At 43.1% G+C, this 17,850-nt stretch overlaps 2 protein-coding genes across 7 annotated transcripts in view; one reads left to right on the top strand and one right to left on the bottom strand.

The window, feature by feature from the left end:
* fbxl16 (F-box and leucine-rich repeat protein 16) overlaps positions 1-17,850 on the bottom strand; it is a 210,294-nt gene that overhangs the window by 81,929 nt on the left and 110,515 nt on the right. The window lies entirely within an intron of this gene.
* smg1 (SMG1 nonsense mediated mRNA decay associated PI3K related kinase) overlaps positions 5,591-17,850 on the top strand; it is a 57,758-nt gene continuing 45,498 nt past the window's right edge. For all 4 annotated transcript variants that reach the window (XM_082530411.1, XM_082530409.1, XM_082530410.1 and 1 more), the window contains exons 1-12: positions 5,591-5,863; positions 7,918-8,066; positions 8,463-8,615; positions 9,057-9,193; positions 10,068-10,126; positions 11,825-12,038; positions 12,625-12,750; positions 12,854-12,926; positions 15,296-15,393; positions 16,003-16,176; positions 16,823-17,044; positions 17,480-17,581. In XM_082530411.1, coding sequence (XP_082386537.1) covers positions 5,787-5,863; positions 7,918-8,066; positions 8,463-8,615; positions 9,057-9,193; positions 10,068-10,126; positions 11,825-12,038; positions 12,625-12,750; positions 12,854-12,926; positions 15,296-15,393; positions 16,003-16,176; positions 16,823-17,044; positions 17,480-17,581 — 1,584 coding nt within the window. In that variant the 5' untranslated portion in view covers positions 5,591-5,786. The remainder of the gene's footprint in view (positions 5,864-7,917; positions 8,067-8,462; positions 8,616-9,056; positions 9,194-10,067; positions 10,127-11,824; positions 12,039-12,624; positions 12,751-12,853; positions 12,927-15,295; positions 15,394-16,002; positions 16,177-16,822; positions 17,045-17,479; positions 17,582-17,850) is intronic.

Genomic DNA, 17,850 nt, shown 5'->3' with positions numbered 1-17,850 from the left:
TTGGAGCTGCCTCTGGTTATCCAGCAGCTGAACGATCAATCAATCAATCAATCTTTATTTATAAAGCACTTTTCATACAAAAAACAATGTAGCACAAAGTGCTTTACATAGTTAAAAACAGCCCACCCCACCCTCCAACTCACTCCCCACACTCTCATTAACATAAATGATGTGAATACACACATATCCCCCCCCCCACACACACACACACACACACACACGAGCACACTTAAAGAGTAAAAATTGGGCTGGGCCAAGTGAGGAAACACTATCACAGGGAGCCGTCTGCACCGGGAGCCGGTCACAGACCGCAGCCTCCAGGCTGGGCACACAGCAGGAGGGAGGCCAAGGAGCCCCCCAGCCAGGCTGAGAGGACCCCCAGAGACCCAGCAGCCACAGTCGATCACAGCCCCGGTGCAGAGAGCGCCCTCTGAGGAAACACTGGAGATATGACACAATAGGATATATACAGGGTAAAATGATAAAATAAATAAGAACAGGATACAATATAAATATAAATATAAATAGAGTAAGAAGATTAAAAAATGAATAAGAATAAAATCAATAAATATTAGGTAAAGTCTAAATTAATAATAGAATAACAGGATAGAATAAATAAGCATAAAATAAATAAACGCTAAGTAAAAGCTAAATTAAAAAGTGGGTCTTGAGCCTGTTCTTAAAAACATGTACGTTCTCTGCGGCCCTGAGCTCCTCCGGCAGGCTGTTCCACAGACGAGGACCATACCACTGAAAAGCTGCCTCTCCGTGAGTATGTGTCCTGACTTTAGGGACAATCAAAAGGCCAGTACCAGAGGACCTCAGGGTCCGCGAGGGTTCGTATGGTAAAAGCAGATCTGAGAGATAAGAAGGCCCAAGACCATTAAGACATTTAAAAACCAATAAAAGAACTTTAAAATCGATCCTGAAACACACGGGGAGCCAATGCAGCGATTCTAAAACCGGTGTAATGTAATGTAACAATGGCATCCCTCACTCCAATGTCCCATTTCTCCTTCCCTACCATGTTTCTTTCCATTTCTTCCAGACGTTTCCCCACCTCCTCGATCCTGCTTGTGGCGGCGGTAACCTGTTGATTTATCTCGTGTGTTAACTCGCTCATTTGGGCTTTCATGTCCTCTTTTAAACTTGTTCTCACGAGCGATAGCTCCTTCTTCATCTCTGCCTTAAGGTCTTGCATGCCCTCCGCCACTTCTTCACTCACCACTTGTCTGAGGGGGCCTAGCGCTGATGTTGCGGCCACCGCCGCCATCTTCTCGCCCTCTTGCTCGGAGCGTGTTTCATATGTCTTACTCTCAAGTCGCGTTTCTAAGCTTTGGCCCGGGGCTCGTCCCTTCTTATTTTTATCTCCGCTCATTATTCTTGAAGGGAAAGTCGCTTTTAATGAATTGTATTCTTGAATTGCGGATTATTTTAGCTATCGATGCAGGAGCTCCTGTTTATGCTGCTACTCTCGCCACCATGACACCGGAAGTCCCCCATAACTCTATTCTTAATGTGAAAAGTCTACCAATCCCCTATATAACTCCTAAATATTGCTTTGGTTCTGACTATTTCACTCTATAAAATTTAACTGACTTATACAGTGGCCTGCTTTTGTTAATGGTAATCTGAGTAATATCAGAAATTTTCTCCCCTTTAGCATTTGGCATTTTCCCAACAATATAATGTGATACCATAATCTAAGCCCAGTCAATAAAACAGAATTTCCTTAAAGCAAACATCAGCAACCCAAAGTTAGCAGCCCCAGGGTTAAGTCTGCAGCTCCACCCTCATGTGAAACTACACTCTTCCCTTCTGGTCTCTCTTCTCCTCCTGCTCTTGGCAAAGCAAAACATAGCAAAGTAAAGCATCCACCCTTCTCTTCCCGACATGGTGAATTGTTTGTCAACATTTATTCATCCTAACCTTGGTCCAGTCTTGGTCTCAGTGTCAAGTCAGTCAAAACTTTAGTCCACATCATCAGTCCATCACAGTTCAGTCACACATCCACTCACACGCATTCACACCAGATATTGCTGATAGTGGAGACTCCCACGCAAATAATCAGATTCTCCACCCTCAGCAACATGAGCTCATTCATTTGTTAATTAATTTTCCCCACCTCATATCTCAGTGGTTGGCCTCGGTTCTTCAGCGTCCTGACAGTCTGAGGTCAACTGATATAATTTCACCTGCGAAATACACAGAAAATCTTGTTAAAAGCCGCGCAGTTTGCACAACAGTAATATTCCCATTAAGCACTTTCTAAACACGTTATAACAATGTGTCATCACTAAATTAGAAACTTCTTCTTCAGATCTGCACGACTGCACTTAGTCACAGACCTGACCACTCTATTTAATTATCCTGTATGTTACCATTATATATTTTACCAAGCAATTCTGCTCACGCAGTCACAGACATGTTTCTTTGCACTCACACGGCCCGACAGGAAACTTCAATCCTTCTTTTTTTTTTGTCACCACTCATTCAACTCATTTGCATACTGAGTCATATCTCAAGAAGTTGCCTTGACAAGAGAAATGCATATTTAAACATTACCACATGATTAAATTATTTTTATTTTTACCGTAATCACTTCTTTTGCTCAATCAGCACGAGAGCACTTCCAATTCACTATTCTAAAACTACTTTAGGCTTTTAATCACTGGCTTATCTTTTTCCTTTTCACAAAAGTCACTCTATTGTCATGAAACTCTCCTGAGTTATTCCTCAACTTCAGGCTTTAAGTGTGTTAAATTTACACTATGTAACACTGATGAAAGATAAGAAGCTGATTTTCATTGCATGTGTGTTATTAGGCAGGTTTAATCGATGTCTGTGCAGTGGAGCTGCAGATCCAGCAGGGCATGTTCTCAAAGCTGCCTTTCCTACACATTTCTCTGCTATAATTTGATCATTTTTTTAACTACTACCCAATACTGAACCTTGAGCTACTCCACAAGCAATATGCATCAAATTAGATTTATATTCATTTATTTGTACATATTGTTGCCTATTCCCTACATAGCTTTTTAACCATTCCAAAACCACTCCCCTTAAAACCATACCTTTCCATTTTTTTAATAGAATTTCATGATTAACAGTATCAAACGCCTTCTTTAGATCTAAGAAAACTCCGAGCGCATACCTCTTATTATCCACACGTTCTGTTATCTCTTCCATTAAATCTACCAGTGCCAAAGCTGTTGATCTGTTGTTTCTGAACCCAAACTGACTATCTGTCAGTAATTCATATTTTTCCACAAAACTGTCAAATCTTTTTATGAAAAGTTTTTCCAGTATCTTAGAGAACTGGGAGAGTATTGACACTGGTCTATAGTTTGTAAAATGATACTTTTCACCTGTTTTGTAAATGGGAATAACTTTAGCAACTTTCATTTTTTGTGGAAAAACTCATTTTTGAAAAGACAAGTTGAATATATATTTTAATGGTTTTACAACACCATCAATAACTGTCTTTACTGTTACCATATCAATATCATTCCAGTCTGTACTGGTTTTGTTCTTAAGTCCTCTAACTATGTCATAAATCTCTTTCTCTTCCACTGCTCTTAAAAACATTGAGCTTATAGGTATATATAGGGTATTCTTTTTTATTTTTGCTGGCATTTTGTAGTCCTTTAGTCATCCATGGTCTTCCAGCATAGTTGTGTTTCCTATTAATCTCAATTACTGGACAGTTTTTCTCAAGTAATGTTCATAAAAATGCTTCATAAGCTTTATTAACTTCTTTTTGTTCATATACAATATTCCAATCATGCTGTAAAAGTTCATTTCTAAGACAACAACAAAACACCACTCCGGTTCAGATCCGGGAGGCCGTTCCTCCCAATCACGCCCCTCCAGGTCTCGCTGTCGTTGCCCATGTGAGCATTGAAATCTCCCAGTAGGACAACAGAGTCCCCAGGCGGAGCACCCTCCAGTACCCCACCCAGGGACTCCAAGAAGGCTGGGTACTCTGAACCACCACTCGGCGGATAAGCGCAGACAATGAACAGGACCCAGGACCCAGAGGTACAGGGAATGAACCCTCTCATCCACTGGAAGAAACTCCAACATACAGGCAGCAAGGATACCCACCAAGCCCGCTGCTTCTCACCAGGAGCACCGGGAATCGGTCCGCCAGGATCTCCACTCCTAGCAGCTGCTGGGCTCACAATGCACCCGACCCTACTGCACCTCCTGCAGGTGGTGGGCCAGCAGGAACATGTGCCCTTGTCCCTTTTTTGGGCTGTGCCTTGCCAGGCACCATGGACTAAGGCCCGGCCACCAGACGCTCGCCCTCGGGCACCCTCTCATGGGGCTTGGCTCCAGGGTGGGGCCACGGTACAAGGCTAATAGTGAGCTAATAACATTCGTTAGGGTTTTCTAGAATATTTACAAACAAAATCCATTTTTTTCAATTAAATTTTATTTATATATCACAAAATTACAACAACAATCACCTTAAGGTGCTTTGTACTGTAAGACGGATCTAGAGAAACTTTCTTCTGGTGGCATGGAAATCAAATGGGGTGGCAAAATCAAAGCCATTTCTTTACACGTATGCAGGCGTTTCTGCATATTCTGTAATATATATTATATATGGTTAAAATGCATCAAGTGCAGTAAGTATACACATGTTTGATATAAGCACGGTCTGTAACTTTATTATTGGTTTTAGCCCTATCAAAGTAAACATGTGAATTTTGATTTGATTTGAATAATAATGAATAAAATGTAATTTTAAAAAAATAGCTAGAAATGCATAAGAGAAATGGAACAAGCCAATCACAGGCTGTGGCAACCCAACAATTTTTGTTGTTACATTTCTATGGCAGTCCTTGTCACATTAGGGCAGTGGTTCTTAACCTGGGTTCGATCGAACCCTAGGGGTTCAGTGACTCAGTCTCAGGGGTTCGGCAGAGCCTCCGCCATGACGTGCATGGCTCATTTTGTGCACCAGTAAAAAAAATCACATTTTATTTTTCACTAAAGAGGGGTTCAGTGAATGCGCATATGAAGCTGGTGGGGTTCAGTACCTCCAACAAGGTTAAGAACCACTGCATTAGGGCAAAGGTTATGACTCAGGGCTTGTAGAAGGGTTTATGGTTACAAAGTACCACCAGCAAGCACACAGAAGTACAAATTTTTGTCAGACATTTTTAAGGTTACTTTTTCGAGACTTTTATGCATAGTTATAGACCTTCTACTCTATTTATTTATTTATTTGCTGTTGTATTTTTACAGACATATTTAAGGCCTTTAAAGATGTTTGCAGTCATAGGGTTGCATCAGTTTTGCATCAGATTTTTTTGACAATAAAGATATTATTAGTAGTAGTAAATTCCTTTGCTTAGGATTATGGATACAGAAGAAACAGGAGAGATGTGTCACTTATATCATCGCTCAGCTTTGATCACAGTTTAAATAATACGCCAAATAGCCAAAGAATAAACATGTGGCGTAGACACAGATTCAAGTGTACGAGACTTTCTGCAAACGTATCCAATAATGTAATATTGTCATTTATTCAGGCAAATGAATTTGGTCCTAAGAATTTTGGGTAATTGTCTTAGAATCCGGATAGGTGGCGGTAATGCACGTTCTTTGGTTTGACAACTGCCAAAAAAACATAAAGAAGAAGGAGTGCCGTAAGCTAGCTGTAACAAGAAGTTGCTAACCTATTTGTGAGGTTTGATAAAGCATAATAGAGAAAAGTAACGTTGCGGAGAGATAAGTTACCGCTGACAGTAGGTCATGCAGCGCTCTAAAAGGTAATGAGCCGTAAAGCCACAGGGTCTCGGCTCAGCGGCGCCCACAAACTGCGGCCACACTGGAACGACTGGCAGTCCAGGTTGGTGCTCTGTGGGCCTACGGCTCGCTGTTGTGTTCAGCTGGGGCCACATGGAAGGGAAGCACTGTTTGTTTGTGCTTAAACGCTTAATACTAACAGACCGTAACTGCACTGTCTTGAAAACCATCTTGTTTACGCAGTATAGACTCACCCACGGTAAACGTAGGGCTTGCTTGTGACGAGCCTGTGTCGTGGACTGTCGCTGCTAACAAGCTAACGCTAATGGCTAATCAACTGTGAGGCTTTGGTACAAAAGCACGCCAGTTGAAAAAATAATACTGATCTTTTATGTATTTTACTGATGAGCGATATTTAAAATGAAACACATGGTAGCTCAAAGTGTTTGTGAGCTGTGGGTCTTCGCGCTGGCTACATATGGTTAGCTAATGGGAAAGACTACCCAAAGCAATGTTATCAACTCCTCAGATAACTTCCGGATACGTTTTTTACAGCTTCTTCACAGAGAGGTGTACGATGGTGTTGGTTTTTTAACCTGTTGGCGTTATAATAACTAACTGGGCAATGAGTAAAAGAGGAGATGTCATTGCTGGCTGTGAGCGTGGCAGCTGCCCGAAGGCCTCGCTTAGTTTTGAAATGCGGCTCACTGCAGCTTTCTGTAAGAGACGGGATCCATGTTTCCATACTCCCGTGTCGACCCAGGGTATTTTGGGTGTGTGTGAGACGGGTGAACAGCGTCAGGTGCCTGTTGTTGTAGTCACACGCTAAATGAAGACTGCAGACTGGGCTCAGCAGCAGGTTATTGCTCCTGTTTTAGTAGGGGTGGGGGTAGGCCTGATTTGCATCTGTTTGCAAAGAATTTCTAAACGATTAAAGTAGTATGACAACAAAAATGACAGTCTGTTCATCAGTTCTTTCTTGGGCATTAAACTAATCTAATGTTAGCCTTTCATTTCTGGCGTGGCTGTAGTTCAGGTAGACCAGGTCATCGCCTAACTGGGTGGTTGGTGGTTTCATCCCAGTTACTCCAGGTTGCATGCCAAATTAATCCTCGTGCAACATACTAACCACAAGTTGCTCTCTGATGCATTCATCGGAGTATCTGTGTGTGAATGAGGCATGCTGTATAAAGCACCTCGAGTGCTCCAGTAGAGTAAAACACTGTAATATAAGAACCAGTGCAGTTACCATGTAGGCCTTGTTACCGAGCAGCATTGCACCTCATGCACAGAATTGCCAGCTAAATAGTTTATTTTTACTTCCTGCTTTAGTGTGTTTTTATTTTGTTTGGTGTCTTGCTTCATTTGCCATCCTTAGTGACTTTTTCTGGTTAGTTGGCTAAGTGAGATTTAAATGTTGCTGTTAATGATTAAACGATGGCGTTTAAGCTGGCACTAATACTGCAAGCTTCAAAGCTTGGAGTCAACCAGTAATGTCGAAGCAACACTTCATGTTTTGTGAGAGGATGCAATAGCGAAATGATGAAGTTTGTGTTGATTATTTTTGTTTGTATTCTTTCTGATTAACAGTATGCCATGATGTGATGTAAGTATTATACCATGTGATTAATGCAGTTGTTCCCTCTGCTGTATTAAAAATGCAATAGACTGTTTACCCTTAAAGTTGCCCAATAAGTTGGAATATGCACCAAATGCTTTTCATGCAGTCCCTCGTGGTTTATCTTTACTTTACACCGACTCATCTGGAGACTAGTTTGATGTTTACCTGTACAGAACACTCACCACCTGTGATTGGGCAGAGAGAAGGAGCACACAGTGTAAAAGCTGTACCCCTGCTTACAGATGGTGACATGTTTCTGTAGGTCATGCTTTAGCAATGATCGACTCCCAGACAAAAAGAACTGCTGAGCAGTGGCACTTGCTTGAATCACTGAAGTACACCTGTAGCTCATACGCTCCAACCTGTGGTGTCATTACAGTTGAAAGTTTCATTAGTCACGCACTGAAACTTTCCAGTTGAACTGTGACATTCATTAGTATTAAACTGGTAGTAATGGGATGAGTTCAGAGTTAGATCAAGAGTCAGCTGTGACATTGGTGGTCTTTTTCTTTTGTCTGTGTTTGTTTTATCCGTAGAGTTAACAGTGTGTCATCCAGCCAGGACGAGGTGAAGTCTAGAGAGTTTGGTTCAGGACCACTGTACGACGTGTTGGCCTCCAGTTGCCCTGAACAGCCAGCAGTGCCCAGTAATGTCTATGCTGCTGCAGATACCCATCAGGAAGAGGGTGAGGCCTGTGGTTAAGCTGAAACTCTTACTTCTTACTTAGACTTTGGCTGAAAATAACCCAAAAAGGAAGCTTTTTGCCCCACTTTCAACATTTTCCAGTTTCAGGGTCAAAATTTCAAGTTAAACTCCCATCATTCATGTTAACTGCAGATTTTCATTTCTAGTCACTGACCCGTCTAAAGACAAACGAAGAAGCAAAGATGCAGATTTCTAATTAAAGTGAAATGTTGAAAAGAATGATTTATCTTCTGTCGTGAGCCTTCTGCAGGTCAGCTCCTCTTTGACTTGTTGGTTAAACCAAGTTGTAAAACAGGCTGTTTACATGGACAAACACACATTGTATTTGAATAGTGCAGCTTATGCGTACTTGGCCTTTCTATGAAATGTCTCTTAGGTGGATATGAAGCTGGTCAAGGTGTCTGTGATACTACGTTTGATTGGAAGTCGCTGGGGCAAGAGCTGAGGCCAGATGACTTGACAACGGATTTGATTCCTTTTAAGCATGGAAACCGTGCTCTAGCTTCAAAGGACATGAGGAAATCGCAGGGTAAGTGGTGCAGCAAATGCATGCAGAAGCACACGTTCAACGCAGGTTCAAAGGAGTTGGCTTATAAAAATAAGCTCGCGTTGTGTTCAGATCGGGTTTGCCTGAGTCATTCACTGACAGTTGGAAAAAGGTAATGCCAGGTTTGGTTAACTGAAGTTTCCACTCTAACACAAGTGGAGAAATGGTATTAAGACTTAAATTTAGGTTTCCTTGCAGTTCCTACCCAGTTTCCATGGGAACACTAGGCTCTGACTAGCTAATTAACAGCTTGTGTCTAAAGAGCATGTTCCCAACATGTTTTCTGCAGTAGTTACATCTATATACTTCTGAAATGATGCTGAGGAACTCCAGCTGTGGTTGTAGTTTAGTTTTTTCTAATATACTGGTGTAGCTGCAGCGGGATCATGTGTGTTCACTCGGAGTGTCGGGATGTCGTTGCAGACAGAGGAATGGCTCACTCAGAGGAGTCTCGACTGGCCAACCTCCTGCGCCGAGTCTCCAGGGAAGATGATCGTGACCGGAGGCTGGCTACAATCAAACAGCTGAAGGAATTCATCAGCCATGGCGAGAGCAGAGGGGTCAGTCAGATTACTTTCCTGGTGTTTCAATCCGTGATAGCCAGCAACGTCACTATAGTCACACTCACAGGGTGCAGCAAACTGTATTGGAATACATTATACGATGTGTTTACATATTTACTTCTCCCAGCACACACTGTGAGGGTAAATGGACTGGTTCTTATAGAGCGCTTTTCTACTCTTCTGAGCACTCAAAGCGCTTTATACAACTTGTGCATTCACCCATTCGCAAAAGCACATTTTTCTAAGTGTTTTCTAGCTAACAGTCACACACATTCACACTCCGATGGATGCATCAGAGAGCAGTTTGGGGTTAGTATCTTGCCAAAGAATATTTGGCATGCAGACTAGGGGAAGCCAGGAATTGAACCACCAACCTTCCGATCAGTAGATCAGCAGTAACCTGCTCTACCGCCTGAGCTACAGCCACCCCAACTGACCAGCTTGGACTGTTGATTTACCTAAAGGTCCTTCGTAGGCTCTAGTACTCATGTATTTATGAATACTTTGACCCTCGGGCCTGTAACTGTGTTAAGATAAAACCCTATCGTCTCAGTTTTCCTGGCTTTTCCTAAAATGGGCTTTTTCATTAAATACTGAATGTTGAGGTGTGTGAGAACAAAGGACAAAAACATTATGACTGCTTTTACCTGCAGCGCTGCAGGGGGCTTTAGTTTTAACGTAAAACAACTACTGGCATGCACTGAGTTGCCTAGCAACATGATTGTTTAGACATATTTTGATGTGAAGGCTGCTATAATATGAGCCTGAGCTAGCTAGATGTGACTGATACATAAAGGGGACTGTAGTTCGATAAACAGTGAGTAACTAGTGAGACTGTGTAATCCTAATGACTTCTGTCTTGTCTCCACAGACTCTGGTCAAACAATTGGACACCATCCTTAGCACTCTGAATGACATTTTAAATGAGAGGTAAGAGGATGCTGGGTGCGTGGGTTCATTGGCAGTACAGGAAGTTTCAATAACTCAGGGCTGTAGAAATAGAAAGGAGATTAAAATATTCACATAAACTCAGACTGTTGCTCAGTAGCGCTGCCACAAGCGACTAATCGGATCATCATCCATTGGACGTAAAACGTACAGCTTGTTGCACCAGCAGCATCTGCTCTTATATAACTATCATTAGCTTACAGCTGGAAGTGTTTAAGGTCTGTGCTAACTAACAATAAAGACAAGATGAGAGTTTATTAAACTTTCAATGTTAACCGTTTAATCAGCTGTGTGCAAACTGTAACTTTAATCTCAGCCAAACCGATTTACTCAGGAACAAATAAAACACTGAACAAAGCCAAACAAGAACATTTTTAAGTTATCTGAGTGACTCATATATCATGTTTAACCTGAGTAGGGAAAGAACTCCGGGGGGTTTGAAAATGATGTGCCGGGAATCCCCTGTTTTCACCGGCTCTAGTGACCCTTGACCTCCCGGTCAGCTATCGAGCTAGTGGGTAACAGATGGCTCTGAAAACGTCGGCGCACTTTTGAAAATATGTGTTGTCTTGATAAACTGAGCAGATATTAGAAGTTTACACAGCTACATTCTGAAAATATGTTAAATGTTCATTTTGCGACCCAGAAAGAATAATAAGAGTAATATTAAAACTAAGTAGCTGCCGCCATTGTTGGGAACTGGAATTAGCTGGGCCGCGCTATGAATTCTGGGATATGGTGGGCCACGCTGTGACTTAATCGGCTTACAAATGCGGTCTCCAAAGGATGCGGCCCCCGAATTTGGACACAGCTGTGGTACCGGGGACTGCTGCTGCTGCTGCTTCTTCTTCTTCTTTGGTGTTTAACGGCAGCTGGCATCCTTGCAGATGCATTGCTGCCATCTTAAATCCTACTATTTATTCCTAACATGGAAAAATCGGACACGGAGCAGCGAACCGTACTGTGCTAACCGGTCCCCACCAAAGTTTGCATTAATCATTAGGACTCCGGCTGTGCTCTCTGCGCATTCAATCTAAAGTCAGCTGCTGGTGCTTGTTCTTTTTTCTACTGTTTAATAGAAATTATTACAGAAGTTTGTTTCAAATATTTGTCAGGTTACAACCTTTTTCCAAAATGAATTACATTCAGTTTTCACCTCTATATTCAATGAAATGGTCCATAATGACGAAGGTTATATTTGAGGTTGTTATTTTGTTGCCATGACCCTCAAAATGTAGCTCAGGTGCTTCTTGTTTCCACTGATCATCTGTCACATCATTCTTCAACTCTGTTGGAGTTCATCTGAGGTGAATTCAGTTGATTGAACATGATGTGGAAAAGTGCACACTTGTCTATATAAGGTCGCATATTTGACAGTGTCGGGGCACAAACCCAGCCATGAAGTCCAGGGAGTGCTCTGTAGACCTCTGAGGTAGGAGTGTATAGATCTGAGGACGTCTCTGCATCACTGAAGGTCCTAAGGAGCACAGTGGCCTCCATCATCCATATGTGGAACAAGTTTGGAACCACCAGGACTCTTCCTAGAGCTTCCTGCGTGGCGAGTCTGAGCGATCAGGGTTGAAGAGTCATGGCTGTGCACCGACGCTGTCCATCCAAGCCGATCGAAATAATAGTCAGGCCGCTCTAAAGTTGTTTTTTTTCCTGTGTTGATGTTTTTAGCAGTAAGATGCTGTGGGAGCTGCGTCAGGATGCTGCAGCCTGCCTTGGTATCCTGTGCACCGTACTCAGCTATGAGGCAGAGCGCATCTTCAAGTGGCTCTTTGTCAAGTTCAATTCAAGCAGTCGTGATGAGGTGAAGCTGTTGTACCTGGTGGCAGCACAGCGCGCTTTGGAGGCTGCTGGGGAGAGGAAGGCCTTTTCTCACATTATGCAGGTAAAGACACGGCCTGATGCTTTTCACGAGTACAACTCTATCTGTCCGGTTCATTTTGACCTGTCTCTGCATCAGCACCATGCAGCTATTCACTGTTACAGCTTCAGGCTACAGATACCCAGGGCCAGTTAGCCTGCATTTATACTACTGATGATGATGATGTAAGATGTAGGTGTATGTTACATGCCTGTGTACACTAGTGCTGGAACAGCAGAGGGAGTGCAAGTCTTGCAGAGAGAGTGTTGTTCAAGGTTATTGATAGTAATCTGTTAAACTATTCACAGCACCTGCACTGAAATTCACACCATGCATAAGGTTGGTTGCTGTTAGCCAGTGCCGTGGCAGTGGCTATTGCTTTCAGTCAGTTTGAATTAAGAGCTGCAGTTTAGTTTGACAGTAGCTACAGTAACAATCTTCAAAGAGCCGTGCAGTGTTGTTGCATAGTAAACACACGTTCTATCAGGGATGTTTATCATATTTTGGTCAATTTTTAACCAGTTGCCATATCATACTTTCACATCACATAGACGTGTATAGCAAAGCCCTGCAGAGATGTACTGTAGATGGGGCCTGCTGTGTGTTTCAGATGGTGATGAGCAATCTGCAGTCCATCCTTGAAAACGTGGACACTCCAGAGCTGCTTTGTCAAAGTGTCAAATGTATTCTTCAGGTGGCACACTGCTACCCACATGTCTTCAGCACCAACTTCAGGGTGAGTATTGTTCCATGGCTGAGACCAACAGGTGCACTGTGTTCAGATCACAGCATCTCTGATCTTTCCAGCCACTGTCCTGATGTCTTCTGCTGTCTCACAGGACACTGTGGACATCCTGGTGGGTTGGCACATTGACCACACACAGAAGCAGGCACTCACCCAGCAAGTCTCAGGTCAGTAAGCGCATGTTAGCGGGCAGTACTTCTGCAGCTGTTTGACATCAGCAGGCTTATTTATAACCCAGTGGGAAGGACGAGCATTGAAAAGGTTCATGAGAAAACGGGAGCAACATGTCCACACATTTCCCTGCCACCACTGGGATTCCTCCTGCCTCACACCCTGAAACACCGAGCAGTGGTTTCTACCCCCTTTGTACCTCTAGTTTAGATTCTATTGCAGCTGTTTAAATGTACGGACCAAGCGTGCTACTTGGCCAGTACCCTGGATTAAAAGAAGAAGGCAAACATTCAGAGACCAGAAATGACAGCCTTAATGTTTGCGTTCATGGACACATTAAGAAGGAAAGCTACTCCCAGTGCTGTGTGATACTGTACATACAGGGCCAGTGTCACTGATACTAATCCTGAGCTTATGCAGAGGAGAGCTGTGTGTTTTCATTTGCAAAGTGAGTGCATCGTTAGTACTCAGGAGTTCATTGTCATTTCGTATTTACCCAGCCTGAGACCAAGTACGGTTTCTCAGCAGCCGCAGTGCAGCAAACAGTACAGTTTAAACAGACTGTAATGAATCGCAACAATAGTTACGGATAAATAACATAACATTAAGTTCTATGTGCACATAACAAAAATGACTGTTAACACAGAAGGATCATTATATTCAGATTTAGATTTTTTTTCTGCTACTTCCAGGAAAACGTTTTCTTTTCTCTCTTTTAATGAATTATGTCAAATAAAATAAGATGTATACACAATCTGAACTAATTTATGAGAAATGTACCTTTACTCTGTCTTCATGGAAGGCTCGAGGTTAATTGTCTTCATGTCAGGTTTTCCAAGTGAAGGTTTCAGTGGTGATCACAGAAACAGCGCTGCTGTGTCTTTTACTGAACTCAGCTGTGGGGGCTTGATGTTGTTCAGAAGCTGCTCCTAAACATGTTTGCATTGCAGCTCTGCTTTTAGTTGCAAATGTGGGTGAAACACATTTACAGTGTTTAACACAGCAGCATGCTATGGTGCTGCGTTAAATGATCAGAAGTTGTAGAGACTGTCTTTATAATTGAATTATTCAAAGCACTCGATGAGTGCAGACCTGTTCTGCTGCTGACTCACGGCTCCATCAGCAGTAACATCAAAGCATTCAGCAAAGCTCTCCAACCTTACAAATGGATGTTAAGAAACTTATAAAAATATATTTGAATAAAAGAGATTTGTTATTGGCACACCTGTGAGATAAAACAAGGTCCCCCAGTCCTGCTGCTGCCGCTGGAGGAATATCACGAGTGACATTTAGACTTGGATTATTATAATAGTGTTTTAATACACATCAGTGGGAAAACACTACGGCTACGTTCACTCTGCAGGTCTTAATGCTCAACTCCGATTATTTGATCAAATCCGATTTTTTCGTCTGCTCGTTCACACTACAAATAAAATGCGACAGCAAACGCGCTCTAGTGTGAACGCTCAAAGCGGCCGCATGTGCAAAAGAAGACGTCACACACAACACGCTCTGTTTAGACCCAGAACAAACTATTGTTTGACTGATGGCCTTAATATAAGGACTTCGGACTTTACGTTTCCTAATTTTGCTTTAAGTTATAAAGTTATTTTGTTATTTACAAACTAACTTTATAACTATCATTATTGCTGTTTTAGAGGAGCGCTGCTTCAAAGGATAGCTGCAGGTTTCTGTCAGAATCTGCAGATTATACAGTACAAAGAAAATGTTCACGTTTCTCCAACGCTCTCTTCCCAACATCTACACCGGACGGACAGGAAGCGTTCGCGATGTCTTCTCCGGTGCTGATAATTGGCGTCTGTCTCGTGTCGGTGACGTAAAAGACGGATTTAATGCGACATGACCATCAAACAGCAGTCGCTTTCTAAAACATCAGATATGTATCGGATTCAGCACCACATACGAAAGTGACCCAGGTCGGATTTGAAAATATCGGATTTGTGCCGTTCACACTGTCACCATGATGGGATAGATGGTCGCACAGGGTCAGAAAAGTCGGATTTGATGCGCTTTCGCCTGCAGTGTGAACGCAGCCTTAGACTTGTGCAAAATGCAGCAGCCACGCGCCCTGTCTCTCCAGCCCTCATGAGTTTACACGGTCTGTCCTTCATGGCCCAGAGTAGCATTAAACTCTACAGTTTGTTCTTTTTATTCATTTTTTATGAATAAAACTGTTAAAGATGTACATGCTGTATATTCTTTGGGCTTGGAAAGTTCTCAGTGATTCTCCCGGCACGTTTTGAAGGAGCGGTGGGTCATGTGTTTGGATGGGTGGGTTGATGTGTAAACACAAATCCAGTTCAGCTCGTTTACCTGCAGCTCTGCTCTCCCTGTCTGTGCTTAGGCTGGTTACAGAGCCTGGAGCAGTTTTGGGTGGCCGACCTGACCTTCTCCACCACATTGCTGGGACAGTTCTTGGAGGATATGGAAGCATATGCCGAGGTGACGTCACCGAGCCTCTCAGCCAGTTATACTTATTTAGAAGGTGCAGTGACGAGAAGCAGCCAGGTACCTGCAGTACTGAGTTTAACCCGGCCCGTGTCCCAGGTGGTCTCTGTGTCACCTGTGAGCTGCTTCCAGAACTGGTTTGCTTTGTTAGATCCCTCCCTGGGAGTTCGGTCTGACCACTTGTACTTGAATGATGTATGTTAGGTCTTCAGCCGTGCTCAGCACTGGCAAGTATGGTAAAGAGTGAGCACAAGTACTGTTGGAAAAAGCCCAAACCTCTGTGGTGAACGAGCCATGTTGAAGCTCAGACCCCGGGGAAAGGACTCGCTGCGGTGCTGACCTGACGGGCGGTCTGCTGTAGATCAGCTAAATTTAAGTCTCTAGACTTCACTGCACCTTATACTGTTCAGTAGGCTTTATTTAAATGTGCAACAAACTGGAACCAGTGTGTTTGGGTCCAGTTTATGCTCAGACTGGAAACCCTCAAAGATCCTTGATGGTATTAAATTGGATTCTCTTACCAGATAATAAAAATTAAATGATGCCCCATAGAGCTAATGGCTATGTTTGTCTCGTGCTTGGCTGACTCTTTGCTCTCTTTAGGATCTGAGCCACGTGGTCTCAGGAGAGGTGCTCGATGAAGATATCCCCCCTCCCTCAGTGTCGTTGCCCAAGTTGGCAGCCCTGCTGAGAGTTTTCAGCACAGTGGTCCGCAGCATCGGAGAGCGATTCAGCCCGTTCAGAGGACCTCCTATTACTGAAGTCTACGTGACAGACGTAAGAGCTGCACCTCTGACAACCAAACAGGAGATCTGGAGAGCACTCACTGACAAATGTGGATCGCAGTTTGGAAATAACTTACTGTTAAAATGCATTGAGAACATTGTGCTGTTGGTAAAAGGAGCACATCTTCCAGGTTTCCTTTGATGAAGTACTTAAATACACGCTATATTTACCACAGTGCCTTATTTTCCAGTAGTATTTAGTTTGTTCTAAGAAAGCCTGAGGAGCAGCTGGTCAATAAGACGTTCCTCTGAAGTGTGCACACAACGTGCTGTGGTAGTTGGATAATGACAGGTTGGACACAGATATTGATTTTAGCCACAACAAGCAGAACATCAGAATTTAGTGCACCTTCTTTTTACATAACTCGGAGTAACTGAGCCTCGTGGACATTTAGGCTCATTCTTTTTTTTCTGCACATTGAACTTTTCTCACGTGTGAATTTGATCGTTAAAAGAAAGATGCAGATTTGTAGCAAGGCAGTCAGCGTATACAGGATAAGCCAAATATTTCTTTACACTTCAAATCGGTTACAAAACGTTTCTGTGGTCTCTAATACGTTTTATTATTACAATCTGTGAAGTTCGCAGTCTGGGCTTCATCACTTTAGTCACTGTTCTGTTTCCTGATCTTTCCAAAGGTTCTTAACCGGGTTCTGGCCTGTGTGACTGTGGCAAAGCAGGTGCAGTTCTCTGAGGCCGTTCTCACTGCAGGGAATGAGTGTGTGGGTGTGCTGCTGGCCAGTGTAGAGCCCTGTGGGCAGCTGATGGATGCTGTCCTTGCCTACGGTCTAGACCAGCTAGACTGCTGCCAGGCCTGTGGCCCAGACTACAACCTGGCAGTGCTCAATCTCCTCACTCTGGTACAGTCACCTAACGGGTTTTATATGTACTCATAGAATAAGATGTGTTCATTTGTATGCTCACAGCCTGACTGACAAAGTCTACACTGATGCTGTAGTTTGACCTGTTATGATTATAATTGAGCTGATGGCAGCTTTCTTACAGTCTGTGTTGCAGATACCAGTTTTTGTCCTTTTCTGCACTAAACATTGTGATTTCCTGTAACAGCCCCCTGTCTCCACCCCCACACATTCTTAGTCCCTACCGTGCCCCCTCCCCTCTGTGGCAGTTACCAGTCTGGCTGTCGAGTGCTGTAAATTGTCCAATTCTGATAAACCTTTGATTAAAGTTAAATCTGGGACTGCTACAACTTGTGGAAAATTCTGTGACGGTCTAAACAATTAGCAAGCCTGACTTTGACGTTGTGTGAGGAATTTTTTAATGTTGCCTTTCAGATTGTAGACCAGGTCAACACCAAGCTGCCCGTGTCCTTTGTAGAGAAGCTGTTGGCACCAGACTCCCAGCTGCTGAAGCTTCGCTTTCATCAAGAGAAAGAGGTTTGGCTTCACTCAGTGTTCCTGTACCACCTTAATGGGCTTGGCATATATTTTACACATCTAATACACCGGCGGCTCAATCCAAGGCCGCTCCAGTCTGCATACCAAATATCCTCGGGCAACGTACTGAACCCAAGTGGCTCGCTAATGCAAAAGGCCTTCACCTTAGAAACAAGCTAAGATTCTACCAAGAAAAACATGTTGCATATATATCAGAGCAGGAACATGCATGAAGGTCAGTTATATAGACTCTGTGTGTTCTTGGCTCA

The sequence above is a fragment of the Aulonocara stuartgranti genome (assembly GCF_965226115.1).
Source record: "Aulonocara stuartgranti genome assembly, chromosome: 4".
Classification (NCBI taxonomy): domain Eukaryota; kingdom Metazoa; phylum Chordata; class Actinopteri; order Cichliformes; family Cichlidae; genus Aulonocara; species Aulonocara stuartgranti.
Note: the sequence above shows the minus strand (reverse complement) of the source record. Positions and strands in the feature narration are given on the sequence as shown.